Source organism: Prionailurus bengalensis, chromosome A2, assembly GCF_016509475.1.
Source record: "Prionailurus bengalensis isolate Pbe53 chromosome A2, Fcat_Pben_1.1_paternal_pri, whole genome shotgun sequence".
Taxonomy (NCBI): domain Eukaryota; kingdom Metazoa; phylum Chordata; class Mammalia; order Carnivora; family Felidae; genus Prionailurus; species Prionailurus bengalensis.
Genome location: NC_057348.1, coordinates 76,822,542 through 76,836,065, shown reverse-complemented (window position 1 = coordinate 76,836,065; position 13,524 = coordinate 76,822,542). Strand labels below are relative to the sequence as shown.

General features: G+C 41.8%; 1 protein-coding gene across 1 annotated transcript in view; it reads right to left on the bottom strand.

Annotated features, from left to right (window-relative positions):
- COG5 (component of oligomeric golgi complex 5) overlaps nucleotides 1-13,524 on the bottom strand; it is a 316,096-nt gene that overhangs the window by 15,140 nt on the left and 287,432 nt on the right. The window contains exons 18-19 of the mRNA XM_043588598.1: nucleotides 11,682-11,919; nucleotides 5,352-5,428 (exon numbers count right to left, since the gene is read on the bottom strand). Of these exons, the coding sequence (XP_043444533.1) occupies nucleotides 5,352-5,428; nucleotides 11,682-11,919 (315 nt within the window). The remainder of the gene's footprint in view (nucleotides 1-5,351; nucleotides 5,429-11,681; nucleotides 11,920-13,524) is intronic.

Here is a 13,524-nt window from a genome sequence, read left to right as displayed (position 1 = left end):
GCAGCCCAGGCAGGAAAGGAGGCAGGGTTTCAGGGAGACACCCTCCAGAAATAAAAGTGTACATTTGGCTCAACGTTCTTCGGGCATGTCCTAGAAGCCTGTACACAGCAGACGACAGTGAGATGCAGCATTCATAACAAGAGGTCACCACTAAAGCGAGGAGTTTAGATTCACCTGAAACTGACATTTTCCTGGATGATTTGTATATGCATTCGGATGCTATTCTAGAATCAGAGTGAAAACAAATGGGAACTTCTGGAATAAGCTCTGGGGTGTAGCGGTTACAAGCACAGTTGGGGATCAGGCAGCCCTGGGTCTGGAAGGCAGATCTGGAATTCCCACAGGACTTTCAGACAAGCAGCCCCAGCATCAAGGCGTCCTGGGAGTCACTCCTGACTTGTGTCTTTGTGAAGGTCAAATGGTGGAGTATCAGTGAAACACTTAGCACACAGCTTGAACACGCAGTCAGTGGTCAAATACGGACTGCAATAAAAACGATAATCAGCGAAATACCCATCCCTCCACATTTAGCAGCGTGCTCCCAGCACTGCCAAAGTATTGGCAAACAGCAAACCAAATCCAGCCCAGGATGTGGCTGCCTTCTGGCTACAATGTGGAAATCTGAAACTCGGAGTAAAGAATCCAGAAACCCTGGGGAAGTAGTTACTTCATGGGATGGATTAAGAACCCCAGATTCACAAGTGAAAAGAAAAGAACACACTTGGGGGTCCTGGTGCTAAAAATGGAAGCTTTCATTCTACAAACATGCAGGCGTGGAGGGGAGAATTCCAAGCAGAAGGATAAACTGTAGACACAGCAAACTCTCACCACGCCTACAGGTGAAACCACCTGACGGGAATTCTATACTCCAAGGTTACTGATGGTTTCCTTCTCCCGCCCCTCAGGCCAACAGGTCCCTCATGGCAGCCTGTCTCCTGGTGGCTTCTGGCAGAGCACGCCGTGGACACAATCCAGGGGCGACACTGTGCCCTCCAAAGCAAAGGTGTTGGGGCCTGGGTCTGTGTCCCTGAGCTGGTAATAGCACGAGGTCCCTGTTCCGTCCCTTGCCTCACTAAGGTCTGCACTGAGAGTGCTTCCAGGCCCCTGGCCAAGTGGAGCTAGGGTAACCACCCTTGTAAACCCCACTTAGGGGACAATGCCCTGCTGCAGAGGGATGGACAAGGATGTGTCTCGAGTGGAAACACAAATCACCCAAGGGCAAATCCCTAATGTCAGCAGCTTCCTGAGGCGTCATTCTGTCCTGGGGAAGAAAAAATTCCCGCTGCCTGGAAAACTCTAAAGGAGACAGTAAAATGTAAATGTATGCAAGAAGTTTGCTGGCTTAATTCAACAGTCCACTACTATTACTGTCAAGAAGCAAGCACCCTGCAGCAGATGGCATCCATCACAGGGGAAAAATCCATAAGGGCGCGCGCGTGTGTGTGCGGGTGTGTGTGTGTGTTGGGTGAGGGGTGCTGCACTGGGGGTCTGGCTGGCACTGTCACTCTCCCTCGCAAAAGGCCATTGCACGGGGCCTGCCGCCCTCTCCTGTAGCCACCACCTCTGATTCAGATGTAGGCCAACCTGGCTTTTCGTTGCAAGGCCGCCTATTTTTCTCACCCCGCTCTCCTCCTTACATGATGTTTTACAGTATTTTATATCATTTTTTAGCTTCTTTGTTATTTTTAAGTGGGAATAACACTACAAGAGGGACTTTAAAATATATTTACTGGCTTTTCTAACTACAAATATAGAACCACCAAGGCAAAAACCATGAAAAATATAGAAAACCTCTAAAGGGAAACTCACCAGTGACAATCCATCAAAAAAATGTTGTTTATCCTTCTTGACTTTTCCTCTCCATACATACACTTATTATTTTAAAAATAGCAGGGATTATATCATATATACTGTTTACTAGCCTGTTTTTTTCTCATTTTGTGATGCATTACAAAGTTTTTTCTCATATTATTAGCTACTAACCAACACTATGAATTGTTAATGGCGGCATATATTTGATCCTATTAGTGTGGCAGATTATTTGGCCAACCTCCACTGACTGCCACTGAACTGGTTCTGACTGAACTGGTGACTCATGGGAGGAGACCCATGAATGAGAGTCAAGGTCAGTCATGTGCATGGCCCCTCATCACAACTCCCAGCACAGATGACAGAATTAACAAGAGCGGGCCCTTCCATTCCAATTGCTCAGGACTAATTGTGGAGAAAAGACAGACATCTAACACATGTTTTCAGAGAGGCAAGTAGAGGGCTGACATTAGGGATACTGGAACAAAGATTACTCGGTACTGAATCTCTCCTCTCTAGGGAAAGACTGTGTAGGACCCTCCACACAGGTAAGCTTTACTTAAGTCAGTCTCTTCCTATGACAACAGTAAAGAAACCAGGGCTTTCCCAACAATGTTTACAGACAGAGGTAAATGGCATGTACTGGTGTCTCTCTTCCCAAAGGATGGGCCCTAAAACATTCTTTGCAGACTAGAGCTAGATTTGAACCCCAGAATATACCATGCTTTCATTTTTATTTCCTGATCCAGTTCATCCTAAAATCTTTCTCAAATGGTCATCCAAGTCCTATCAAACAACTGAGAAAGTGCTAAATTCAAGTCAACAGATTTCATAGATTCAATGTAACTGCAGGAATAAATTGGTATACAAAAATCTGTGTTAGAAGTTTTCACTAAATTCAAGTTACAGAGCATGCTCCATAGGCAATGGATATATATGTGTGTGTGTATATATACATACACTAATTGTTCTCTTAACATTATGTGCCAAGGCCTTGGTGCTAAGGAGTCCTCTGCAAGAGGAAGCTCAGGGGCAGGAGAACTCCAGGAGAGAAGGACACAGATCTTCCCAAGTGCAGAGAGGAACAATTCTGCCCCTGCCCCTAGCAGCTAAAATTCAAGAGTTGAGGCCCTGTGAGGAAGGTGAGAGACTGCTGATGCAAACTATTAGCAGGTCATGAAGCCAATGTAGTGGGATAAAATAACCAAACTAGAAATGTCAGAGAATGAGAACAGTAATTATTGTTTCACCACACCTATGTGGGTGTGCATGTGTGTGTATGGGTCTGAGTGTGTTTGCGTGCAAGTGTATGCCAGATTGCAATATAAAATACCTCTTACTATGAGTCATGGTCAAAGTTTGATGCCCATCCCGACTGACCATTGCCCCATCAGAGAAGCTAGCTATAAAAAAACATTTTTTTAAATTATACGTTGATCAATATCAATTTTTTAATCCATAAATTGGTACTAGACGGTGTCACCACTCTAACTTTAAATGCTCCTTTAGAGGTTCGTTTTCTCATGAGAGAATTGGGAGAGTTGCCAGAAAATTCCCATCTTACATGACTGACAACAGAATTGGTTTCATGCGAAACCCTCAGAACTTGTATCCCACACTGTGATACAACTTCAAAGCACATGGGTAAAAGCTATCTTGCCTCAGCCCATAGAAAGATAAACACTATTTTAATTCATACACATGCAATAAACATGCGGCCGGGACTACCAAAAATAATAGCCTCATCGTAATATGGCAAATCCCAAATGACAGCTTTCCCACACTTTTGTCAATAGCTAGGTGGTTAATGACCTCCCGCATACTAGTTGATTCTGTAACTTGGGGCAGTGTCTTATCACCCCTGGAATTGCTGGGTTACCATATAACTCAGTGACTTCACAGGAGTCTTAACAGATTATTTTTATGATACAGGCAGATGACTGGTGGATCAGTGACCTCAGGACCCCTTCATCTTTCGACCTGTCCATGTTTGGTAATGTCAAACCCTAAGACTTCAACAAAATATTTAAATACTTTTTAAAAGGTCTGAGCAGATCCAAAGAAGGTATCTGAAAACACCTGTGATCCCACTTTAAGTCTTTTAAAACCCAACACTGTAAAAGGCACATTTGAGGAAAATAACTCAGGTTCTTGTTTTGGCATTAAAAAGAAATCTTGGCCAATTACAAATAGGCAAGAAAAAGCACAGGGCTCTCAATCAACAACCTTGGATTCTTACATTTCAAGTGACATCACGCCTGAATTTTCTACTATCAAAAGCGTGGATGGCATAAGACAGTGAAGAAATCATTTAAAGGCCATACTTCTTATTGATTACCCTGGTTTCTACTTCTGAGTCAGTTTTTAGCAAACTGCATGCCTGGAATCTCTTCACTTACCTTTTTTTTTTTTTTTTTTTTTTTTTAAATTTTTAACGTTTATTTATTTTTGAGACAGAGAGAGACAGAGCATGAATGGGGGAGGGTCAGAAAGAGGGAGACACAGAATCTGAAACAGGCTCCAGGCTCTGAGCTGTCAGCACAGAGCCCGACGCGGGACTCGAACTCACAGACCGCGAGATCATGACCTGAGCCTAAGTCGGCTGCTTAACCGACTGAGCCACCCAGGCGCCCCTCTTCACTTACCTTTATAAAGAAACGTTCAAAGACCATTATGGTCTTGGATATTCCAGACAGTTTTATCAGGTTTCCCTTCTAGAATGCTGTGGTCACAAAATGGGTATTTATGTTTGGTCCCCTCGGCCCACAGGGTTGGTCATCTTTTTGAACGTATACATTTTCTATGTGTGCTATGATGTTATTCAGCTTATTGAATAAACAGCCATAGCTGTTAAGCTATTCGGTGCTCCTTACAGTCTGAAGTGGTGGAAGGCCTAGCTCAGCATCCAGCACTGCAAAGGATTTTCCCATAAATTAGTATATTCTTAGGTGGTGGATTCGAAGTAACTGTTTTTCTTTTTGAACTGGTCTCTAGGAAGTTCAATCATAAATTTGTGCTCAACTGCATTAGCCTATCTTTCTAGTTACTCCCTACATCTTACCACTAAACTCTTAATATTCTATTTAATAGTTTTGCTATGGAGTCTAACCTCTGACCTTTTCAGAGGTAGGTTAGATTGAAAATGATATATGAACAAATGAAAACTTCAGAAAAAGATGCCTATATAATTATTAACCGCCTGGTATTACTACTCAATCTATTTCTGTAAGAATGAGGAGTAAAAAAAAAAAAAAATCCTCCCTAGAAAGAACATAATAAAATTTATCAGCTCGGTCTTATGAATTTTAACTAAAAAGTCACACACATGCATGCACACACACACAATCACTGCACATAATTCTCTATGGGTTTCTGGTTTGAATAATAACTTTTAAGATAAACCATATGAAACTGCCATTGCCGTAGGTCATAAAATGGCTGAATATTGGCAATTCCGTATTTTTCAACATGAACAGCGGGAAAGGATTTATCTGTTAATAGAATCTGGATATATCAACAGCAATAAAAGAACTAGGTCTCACCTGAATGACCTCAGCATCCGATAGGATTTTCCTAAATCAGATACTCTTCTGCAGAATGGACTCACAGCCAACTCCATCTGAAACATTAAAAGATACTCCATAGTTTTGTCAGAATATGTCAGAATCCTATTTTGAACTGGGGACACACACACCTGGATAACAGAAAGTTGTAGTTTGCAGTAAACTTAATTTTACCTGGACTGTGAGGAAAAATTTGAAATTCAATAAAATTTAATAAAAGGCAAGAACTTAGATAACTTTTGCATTTACTAAAGGAATGTAACATGACACAATTCCTTCAAGAAAATAGAAGAACATTTTTTTGGTTATGTAAAAGGAGGAGGTTTAGATCTTTTCTCCACTGAAAAATTGGAGAAGGGAAGGTTTTTAGGACTGCATGCCTTACTTTAAAGTAGGCATCACAAGCGTTTCTTTTTTTTTTAATTTTTTTTTCAACGTTTATTTATTTTTGGGACAGAGAGAGACAGAGCATGAACGGGGGAGGGGCAGAGAGAGAGGGAGACACAGAATCGGAAACAGGCTCCAGGCTCTGAGCCATCAGCCCAGAGCCTGACACGGGGCTCGAACTCACGGACCGCGAGATCGTGACCTGGCTGAAGTCGGACGCTTAACCGACTGCGCCACCCAGGCGCCCCATCACAAGCGTTCTCACCAAGCTGGCCCACGTGATTAAAAGCCGTAACTCTGGAGGAAGCACAACTACGACAAATTCCAAATCTACAATGACTACCGTGTGGCCCCGAACTTCACTTTTTTTCCAGGTTCCCATCTGTCAAATGGAGACAGCACTAATGCACAGAAGTATACAAATAAAATAGAGAATTCCACAAAGCAATATGAGTGATCATGCAGTAAGTGCTTGTTCAATGGCAGCAATTATTACCGGCATTTTTTAAAACTTTCCCCCTTTTACATTATTAGCAAGTTAATTTGCTTCCTGACTCAAGAACTACTGGTTTCACTTTATTTTCCTCCTTTGACAAGACATTTTACTTGTCACTAAAGGGAGATGTAGGCTATTTGTTCTTTATCTGGCAAGTGCAAAGTTTTCGCATATGCGGATCTCAGATAGTAAACCGTTTTTCCTCTCTAGCTATCAACAGAACCCTGGTAAAGAACAGTTTAGAAAATGTCTGAAAAAAATTATGGAGCATCTTCCTTCAAGAAAAACACAGGAATGGAAAGTAGAGCTTCTGTCCTGCTGGTCATCCTTCTAAAATATTGCTCAAATCTTCCCTACTGCAAGACCATGGAGACCTAAACAATCACTCATCTGAGAAACATTTTTGATTCCCTATTAATTGCCAGGCACCAAGTTAGACATTGGAATGAGAAGATAAATTAGACTATCTTGCCTTCAGGGACCTCTTTCAAATTTAGTGAAGATTATCTATCTATCATAAAGGACTGGTGTATACTTTTATTTTAAGAGAGACAAAGTGAATGAGTGGAGGAGGGGCAGAGACAGAAGAAGAGAGAGAACCCCAAGCAGGCTCTGCACAGTGAGAGTAGAGCCTAACAAGGGGCTCGATCTCACAAACTGTGAGATCATGACCTTAGCTGAAGTCAAGAGTCAGATGCTTAACCAATTGAGCCACCTAAGTGCCCCATCTTTAAACAATATAATTATTACTCATCAAAATCATAAAAAGCTGTGTGTGCATATACATACACATACATATACTGCATATACATATATACATACACATGATTATTACTAAGAAAATAACAAGTGTGATACCAAATGTATGAACTGACTGTCATGGGGGAAGTGGAGGGCAGCTTCCTGGAGATGGTTCTGAGGGGAACTAGAATTTCTAGGTGGAGCAGGTGAAATTTCTCTCCTAAGATATAGAAGACACAGAATATGCCCCCTATGTCCTAGAGGGAAACCTTAACATGGTTAGAAAACTCTCTAAAATACAGAAAATTAAGTAAATGAAAAGGGAGAAGCTCATGGTTTAAGAAAGTCAGGATTCTTGCCAACAAAGCAAAACAGAGCAGGTTGAAGCCAGTGTTCTCAAACAAGACAGTGGGTCCTTGGGACCTGTTTAGTCTCTTCACTTGATGGAATTACTGGTTTCCTTCAGGATGTGGCATTTATTTTACACTGAGCACAAAGTAAAAGTGCTATTATCATGGATCTCTGACTTGGTAATTCCAATCATATACGTGTGTGTGTGTGTGTGTGTGTGTGTGTGTGTGTGTGTGATGGTTTTTTACACACTGAGATTACATGAAGTATTTTTCATGAAACATTTTTGTCATTTTTTTCAATTACCCTACTGGGCTTCACCATCTTCAAAGATTAAACCAAAAAACCTTTGCCTTAGCACTTGAGCAGGATGGAATGTTAAAGCAAATTTAAGTAGCTAGGGAAAAATTACAATATAAGAGAATAAAACCTTGAGTTGCTGTGTAATCTATGATGATACAGGAGATTTCTATGCCATGGGACAATTTCAAAATGTTAAATGTTTAAAATAAACAAAGGACCTCTAGGCTACTAAAAACCATTTTCTTCGGCCAGAATTCCATTAAACAATAAAGGCCATGTTTCTAAAGGGCAGGAGTGTTCCTTTTAGAGGAGGTGACTCTGCAATTAGCTGTGGATGCACAAATGGCATGTTCAAACGCCTCTCTCTCCCCCCTCCCTGGTTCAGAGGAGGCGAGCGGTCAGCTGCAGGCACGGTGAACTAATTACAGGGCCGCTCCATACCCACTGCAGACATTTGGTTAACCACAGGGCATCTGTGGATATTCCTACCGCTCTCCTGCCTGACACTGCTCAGGGGAAAAGGCAACTGGAATGGAAATCTTGCTAATTTTGTTTTCTTTTCTAAATTTATATTTTCAGGCCAAAAAACTACACACACACACACACACACACACACACACATGTATATATGTATACATATACATGTGTACATATACATATACACATATATATACATATATACATGTGTATACACATATATACATATGTATGTGTATGTGTATGTATATGTATATGTATATTTAAAAGGCACCAGAAGACCTATAAACAGAAACTGCTAGGAGGACCACTGAGTAAATAATTTAATGCCAATTCCACTAGCCATCCCCTCCCTCAGGGTAGAAAGGATATTGAAGGGCAGAGGGAAGTGTGTGTTTCAAAGGGCAGTGTAGACAAATCCCTGGAGAGATTCTGAGTCAGCAGACCCCAATGGCCTTGAACAAGCTTAGTGTTTTAGAACTGCTGTGTGATTACTGTAGACACAGAGAGCATGTGGTCACAGCAGGGAATTAATTACCTGTAGGAAACCACCTCATGCCCATGACCTGATTCCTAAGGAGGCTGCATGTCGGGTACTTCCCTCACCACGAACCCTCCAGATGGCACTGGGCAACTACTCCCCTTCTCACCTGTGCAACGGTGCCAGAGGGACAGGTTAGGATTCCTAAAGAAATCTTTAAGACATACCATCATCTGTCTTTGCAAGCAGACTGAATGACAGCTAGGCAGCAGTCCCTAACCTACTCCTATGGGTCTCTTCCTGAGCTTCTTCTCTGTTTTTTTTTTTTTTTTTTAATGCCAGAAGAGTGGGCACTTTTATCACAAGAACACTTTTAAAACCCAGAGAGGATTTGTGCGTTCTTGATTCCAGTGGCCTCAATGGCTTTGTTTCATTTTGAATACAAACTGATAGAACTTTCAATAACGAGGCAGTCAAAAGGCTTTCCAGTCCCGAGCTGATGCCAGTCATGAATACAAATGTCAGGGTAATGCCTTCTAAGTGTTTTGACTCTCTGAGGAAGACACGTCCGATCAAATACGATCCAGAAAGCTGAGGCGCAGCACCGTACAACTGCAGGTGTGGCAAGAAACCAGGTCAAATTAAACCCCCCAACTCGCTGTAATTTTTGTAAATGGGGGTGTAGCTGGATATCACTAGCCAAAGCTACTAGGCACAACGTGATTAACTCTGATAGGGCTTCCTCCCGTCTCTCCTGTGCCCACAGCCCACAGGGTGGGGACTGTATGCAAGCTGGGTGGCAGGATGCTCTGAAGTGGGGACACATGCACAGTCCGGGAGGGAACAAAGGAGTCAGGGAAACAGACCTCACGCTGAGTAGATGCTGCTGCTTCTATATTTAAGAAATGGAAAAGAGAGGCTGTCCTGGAGCCTTAGTTAGTAATGAGGACTAATGAGTTTTACTGATCTTAAGGGAAGGGAGCTGAGAAAAGGTTTGGTTTACTGGGCGACATGTCTTAAGGAAGAAGAAATGCCAAATAAAATTGTGAATGATGTGGTTTCTGGAAGGTGGGAGTCAACCCACCCTCAGCTGCCTTGCATTTGGAGCAGGTGCTGGGTGTGGCAGCAAGGGTCACAGGACAATGCTCTCCATCTTTCAAGACTCATAAGGGAACATCACATAAAAATCAGCAACGAAAAGCCTGCGGCGCAGCAGGCAGCGCCCTCATCCTGGCCGTCTCTGCTGTCTCTCTCTGCTCCTGGCCACTCTGATTGCAGTGCTGCCTCCAGGAAAGTGACTCAAGGACCAGCTGGAGCAGAATGCAAATAAACCGGTGGGGGAGGGAGCCCCAGGGAGCCAAGAGGACAGGAACAGAAAAAACAAAATTCTGGAGGAAAGGGGGAAAGAGAACAGACACCCGTTTGAGTAGAGCTCAGGTTGTTTCTAACAAGAGCAGGACTTGGTGCACGGCTGTGCCCTCAGTCCAGCCAGTGGCCTGGAGCCAGTAAGGGACAAGTAACACACTGCTTATGTACGATCCTTAAGACGGAGTGTTAACCTGTAACAACAAAACAAAGTGTGCAAGGGCATGAGAACGAAGCTGATGAAAGTGGAAAAAGGTCAAAGGAGCAACACGAATGGTAACATTTAACTTCTGTTTCTATGCCTACGCCACTAAAGGCCTATTCCCCAAAGAAGGTTCTTTACTATGGTCTGGTGGTCTCCAAATCATGTGGAGATGAAAATGACTAATCCTGGCCCAATTCGTATGCAAAGAGTCTGGCTCTTGAAATGTGAGATAATGTACCTGGTCCCTTTTGTGCCTCTATCAGGTACAAGGGAGTGTCTGACAATCACCCCCGTACAAGTAGTGCACATCTTCTCAGCAAGGGAATAGTGAACCCAGACTTGTCCCCAGATACACACAGGGATAAATAAGGACATTAAAATTTGACTATCTTTATAAGCAGGGGGGATCTGGTAAACTATGAACAATCCATCTGAATAACTATCTAGACTAGTAAAGTTAACAGCTTGGAGAGGCTTGAAAAATGAGTTTGCCTTTGGGGCGCCTGGGTGGCTCAGTCGGTGGGGCGTCCGTCTTCAGCTCAGGTCATGATCTCACAGTTCGTGGGTTCGAGCCCCGCGTTGGGCTCTGTGCTGACAGCTCAGAGCCTGGAGCCTGCTTCGGATTCTGTGTCTCCCTCTCTCTGTGCCCCATCCCCGCTCATGCTCTGTCTCTCTCTCCCTCAAGAATAAATAAAACATTAAAAAAAATTAAAAAAAAAAAAAGAGTTCACCTTTGACATACTATGTAAATATGAATGATCTGTTTCTGAATCTTTTAACTCAACTATATGTTTGAGGGGTTTCTTCTCTGCCTCTGATATTGTTGAAAGGCTTCCAAAAAAATCTGTCTAAAGGAAAAAGGGAAAAACCCTTTCTATAAGAGGTGATCATGGTTCGAGAGCCCGGAATGATTTCAAACCTGGCCATACACAAGAAAGGTACTCTGTTCAACAGAAAGAGACCAAATAATCAGACCCTTTATCTAGATGGTCCAGTGTGCATCTAAGTGAATTAGAACATTGTCTTGGAATACTGAGCTGGCCACTAGAGGATTACAGACATGCTGGGAGCTTTTTCTCTTTACGTGCCAACAGGCAGCACCTTTACAGTTCATTGCCTATATTATTTTCCAGCAAAATTAATTAATTACTCTTATCAACATTGATCTCATGGGATAATAATATGAAAGACCTACATTACAGAAAAATGGGACATGTTTCTGTAATGTGGAATGAACCACTTCACCTTAACTTTGAAATCTCAAATACGAGTGATGACTCTTTTATTAAATAGAGAAAAAATATCTGGCATGAAAGTATGTCTAAACTCTTCTCTCTCTCTCTTTTTTTTTTTTTTTTTACCAATTCAGTTTAAATGAATTTATTTTTCTTTATTAAAGCTTCAACTCTTTAAAGCAGTAAAAGAACACATACTCAGTCTTTCAATAAATAGGTAATATAGAGGCTGAAACATTTCCCCCTTTGTAGCTATGCATCAATTTACCTGAGCAAAATCAGCCGCAAGTCGTACCTTCCCACCTTCGCCAAGAAGTCTTATGAGACTGGCATTGCGAATAAAAAGTTCAATTGCTCTTTGTGCAATAGCTTCCGTGTTGTCAAAGACAAAATCCAAGCATTCAAAGTGGTTAAAGTAGTCACTCATAACTCTAGCAATGAAACCTTGAAGCTCCTTCATGTACAGAGAACAAGGAACATCAGGCTTTCCTGAGCTGGATAATGACCTGCAAAAGGGAGAAAACAGGCAATGCACTAACAGTCAGTATTTAACTTTTGCCTGCCGCTCCCCACCCCTGCCCCGCCAACCCATCACCTGCTATTTCAGTCCTATGGAATTTTTTCCCTCAATGGTAAAAAAGGTATTGTTTATTTTTCCTAAGAGTTAAAGAGCATAAAACAACGTTTAAATTATAAAAGCCATTTTGAGATGCTAGGAAGATTACTGAAGAAATCTTAGAATCCATTTACCTAGAGATTATTAAGAATGAAACGGACAACCATCTGTCTTGGATGATTCACACAGTGCCTTATGCACTCTCTGACCTCTCAAGGTCCTTCGCAGCTTTACAAATCTCCATCCACTCATAGTTTTGCCTGGTTAGTGAATAAATCAATAATGAAGCCTGAAATAGCGTTTTACACTTTGTAAGGGCAGAAAACACTGCCTGCCCCAAACAAACTCTTGGCAAAGATATTTCTGCTCCTGTGCTATTTAGTCTGATCAGCCGAATAGTAGATTTCTGACTGTGAAGCTGGTTATGTAACAATACACATGGTATGCAATTTTTTCCTCCCAGATGATGAGGTTTGCAAAGGCTTTAATTTGGATCAACAGATGATGCCAGCTGATGCTCCATGAAATACTATTTATAATTTATAAATGTTTATAATTGCTCTTTAAGGAATATATTAAAAGAATGTGAAATATTTATAGGAAAGAAATTATACCCAAATTAGAAATCACCTGATATTAATTAGCTAACCAATGAGATCATTGGCTACAAAGTGCTGAATCTTCTTCAAAAAATGAGTGTTCCCATATTCTGAGAATGACGTAGAAAGAGTGGCAACGGTCTAGAGAACAACAGATATGACTCAAGTGCCCAGAGCAAGAGAATAAGGTGAACTTCATTATCTTCAAAGACGGCAATGAATGGTTATTATCAGAGGATACTAACCAAAGGTCTTCTATTTCTAGAAGTAGACAGAAATAGAGAAACCAGTCTTAAGTTCTGGCAGGAAGAGATTTTGTTTGGTTATAAGACAGAACGTCCTGAGACGAGGCCACTGGGGGGCACGGTGGAATGCTGCCGCGTGCAGTGTCACACGGTGGAGGGCTGCTTGGGTACGAGTGCAGAGACGGCCTCAGTAAGTGAGGGCAATCTTCACGTGGGGTATGGGTTTGCCAGATTCAGACACTGCATGGCCTATCTGCATTCAGTTCAAAAGTCAAGGTTGGAAAAAAAACAAGGACACCAATCTCTTTCATAGTTTCTTGTGCTTTATCAAAAGCACTGTTGTTATCTTAGTACTCCTCCAGAGGAGTATTTCAAGAACTTTAATCTGGTTAATTGAAATTATTTCCATGAGGATTAGAAAATAAAATACTAAAACAAGTTCCTTAAGCATGTGTCAATGTAAGTAAAATGATCCAGTGGACAAAATTTTGAAATAGGTATTATCAGTTCTCAGTGTGGATTAGAAGCCTGACTGAAATTTACTAGAATGCAAAACTGGCTTGGCCATCGCTAAAGCTCAGTTTTCCCAATTACGCCAAAGCTTTTGGTAAGAGATTTTCAACTGATAGAGTGCAGAAGTTGAAGGGCCTT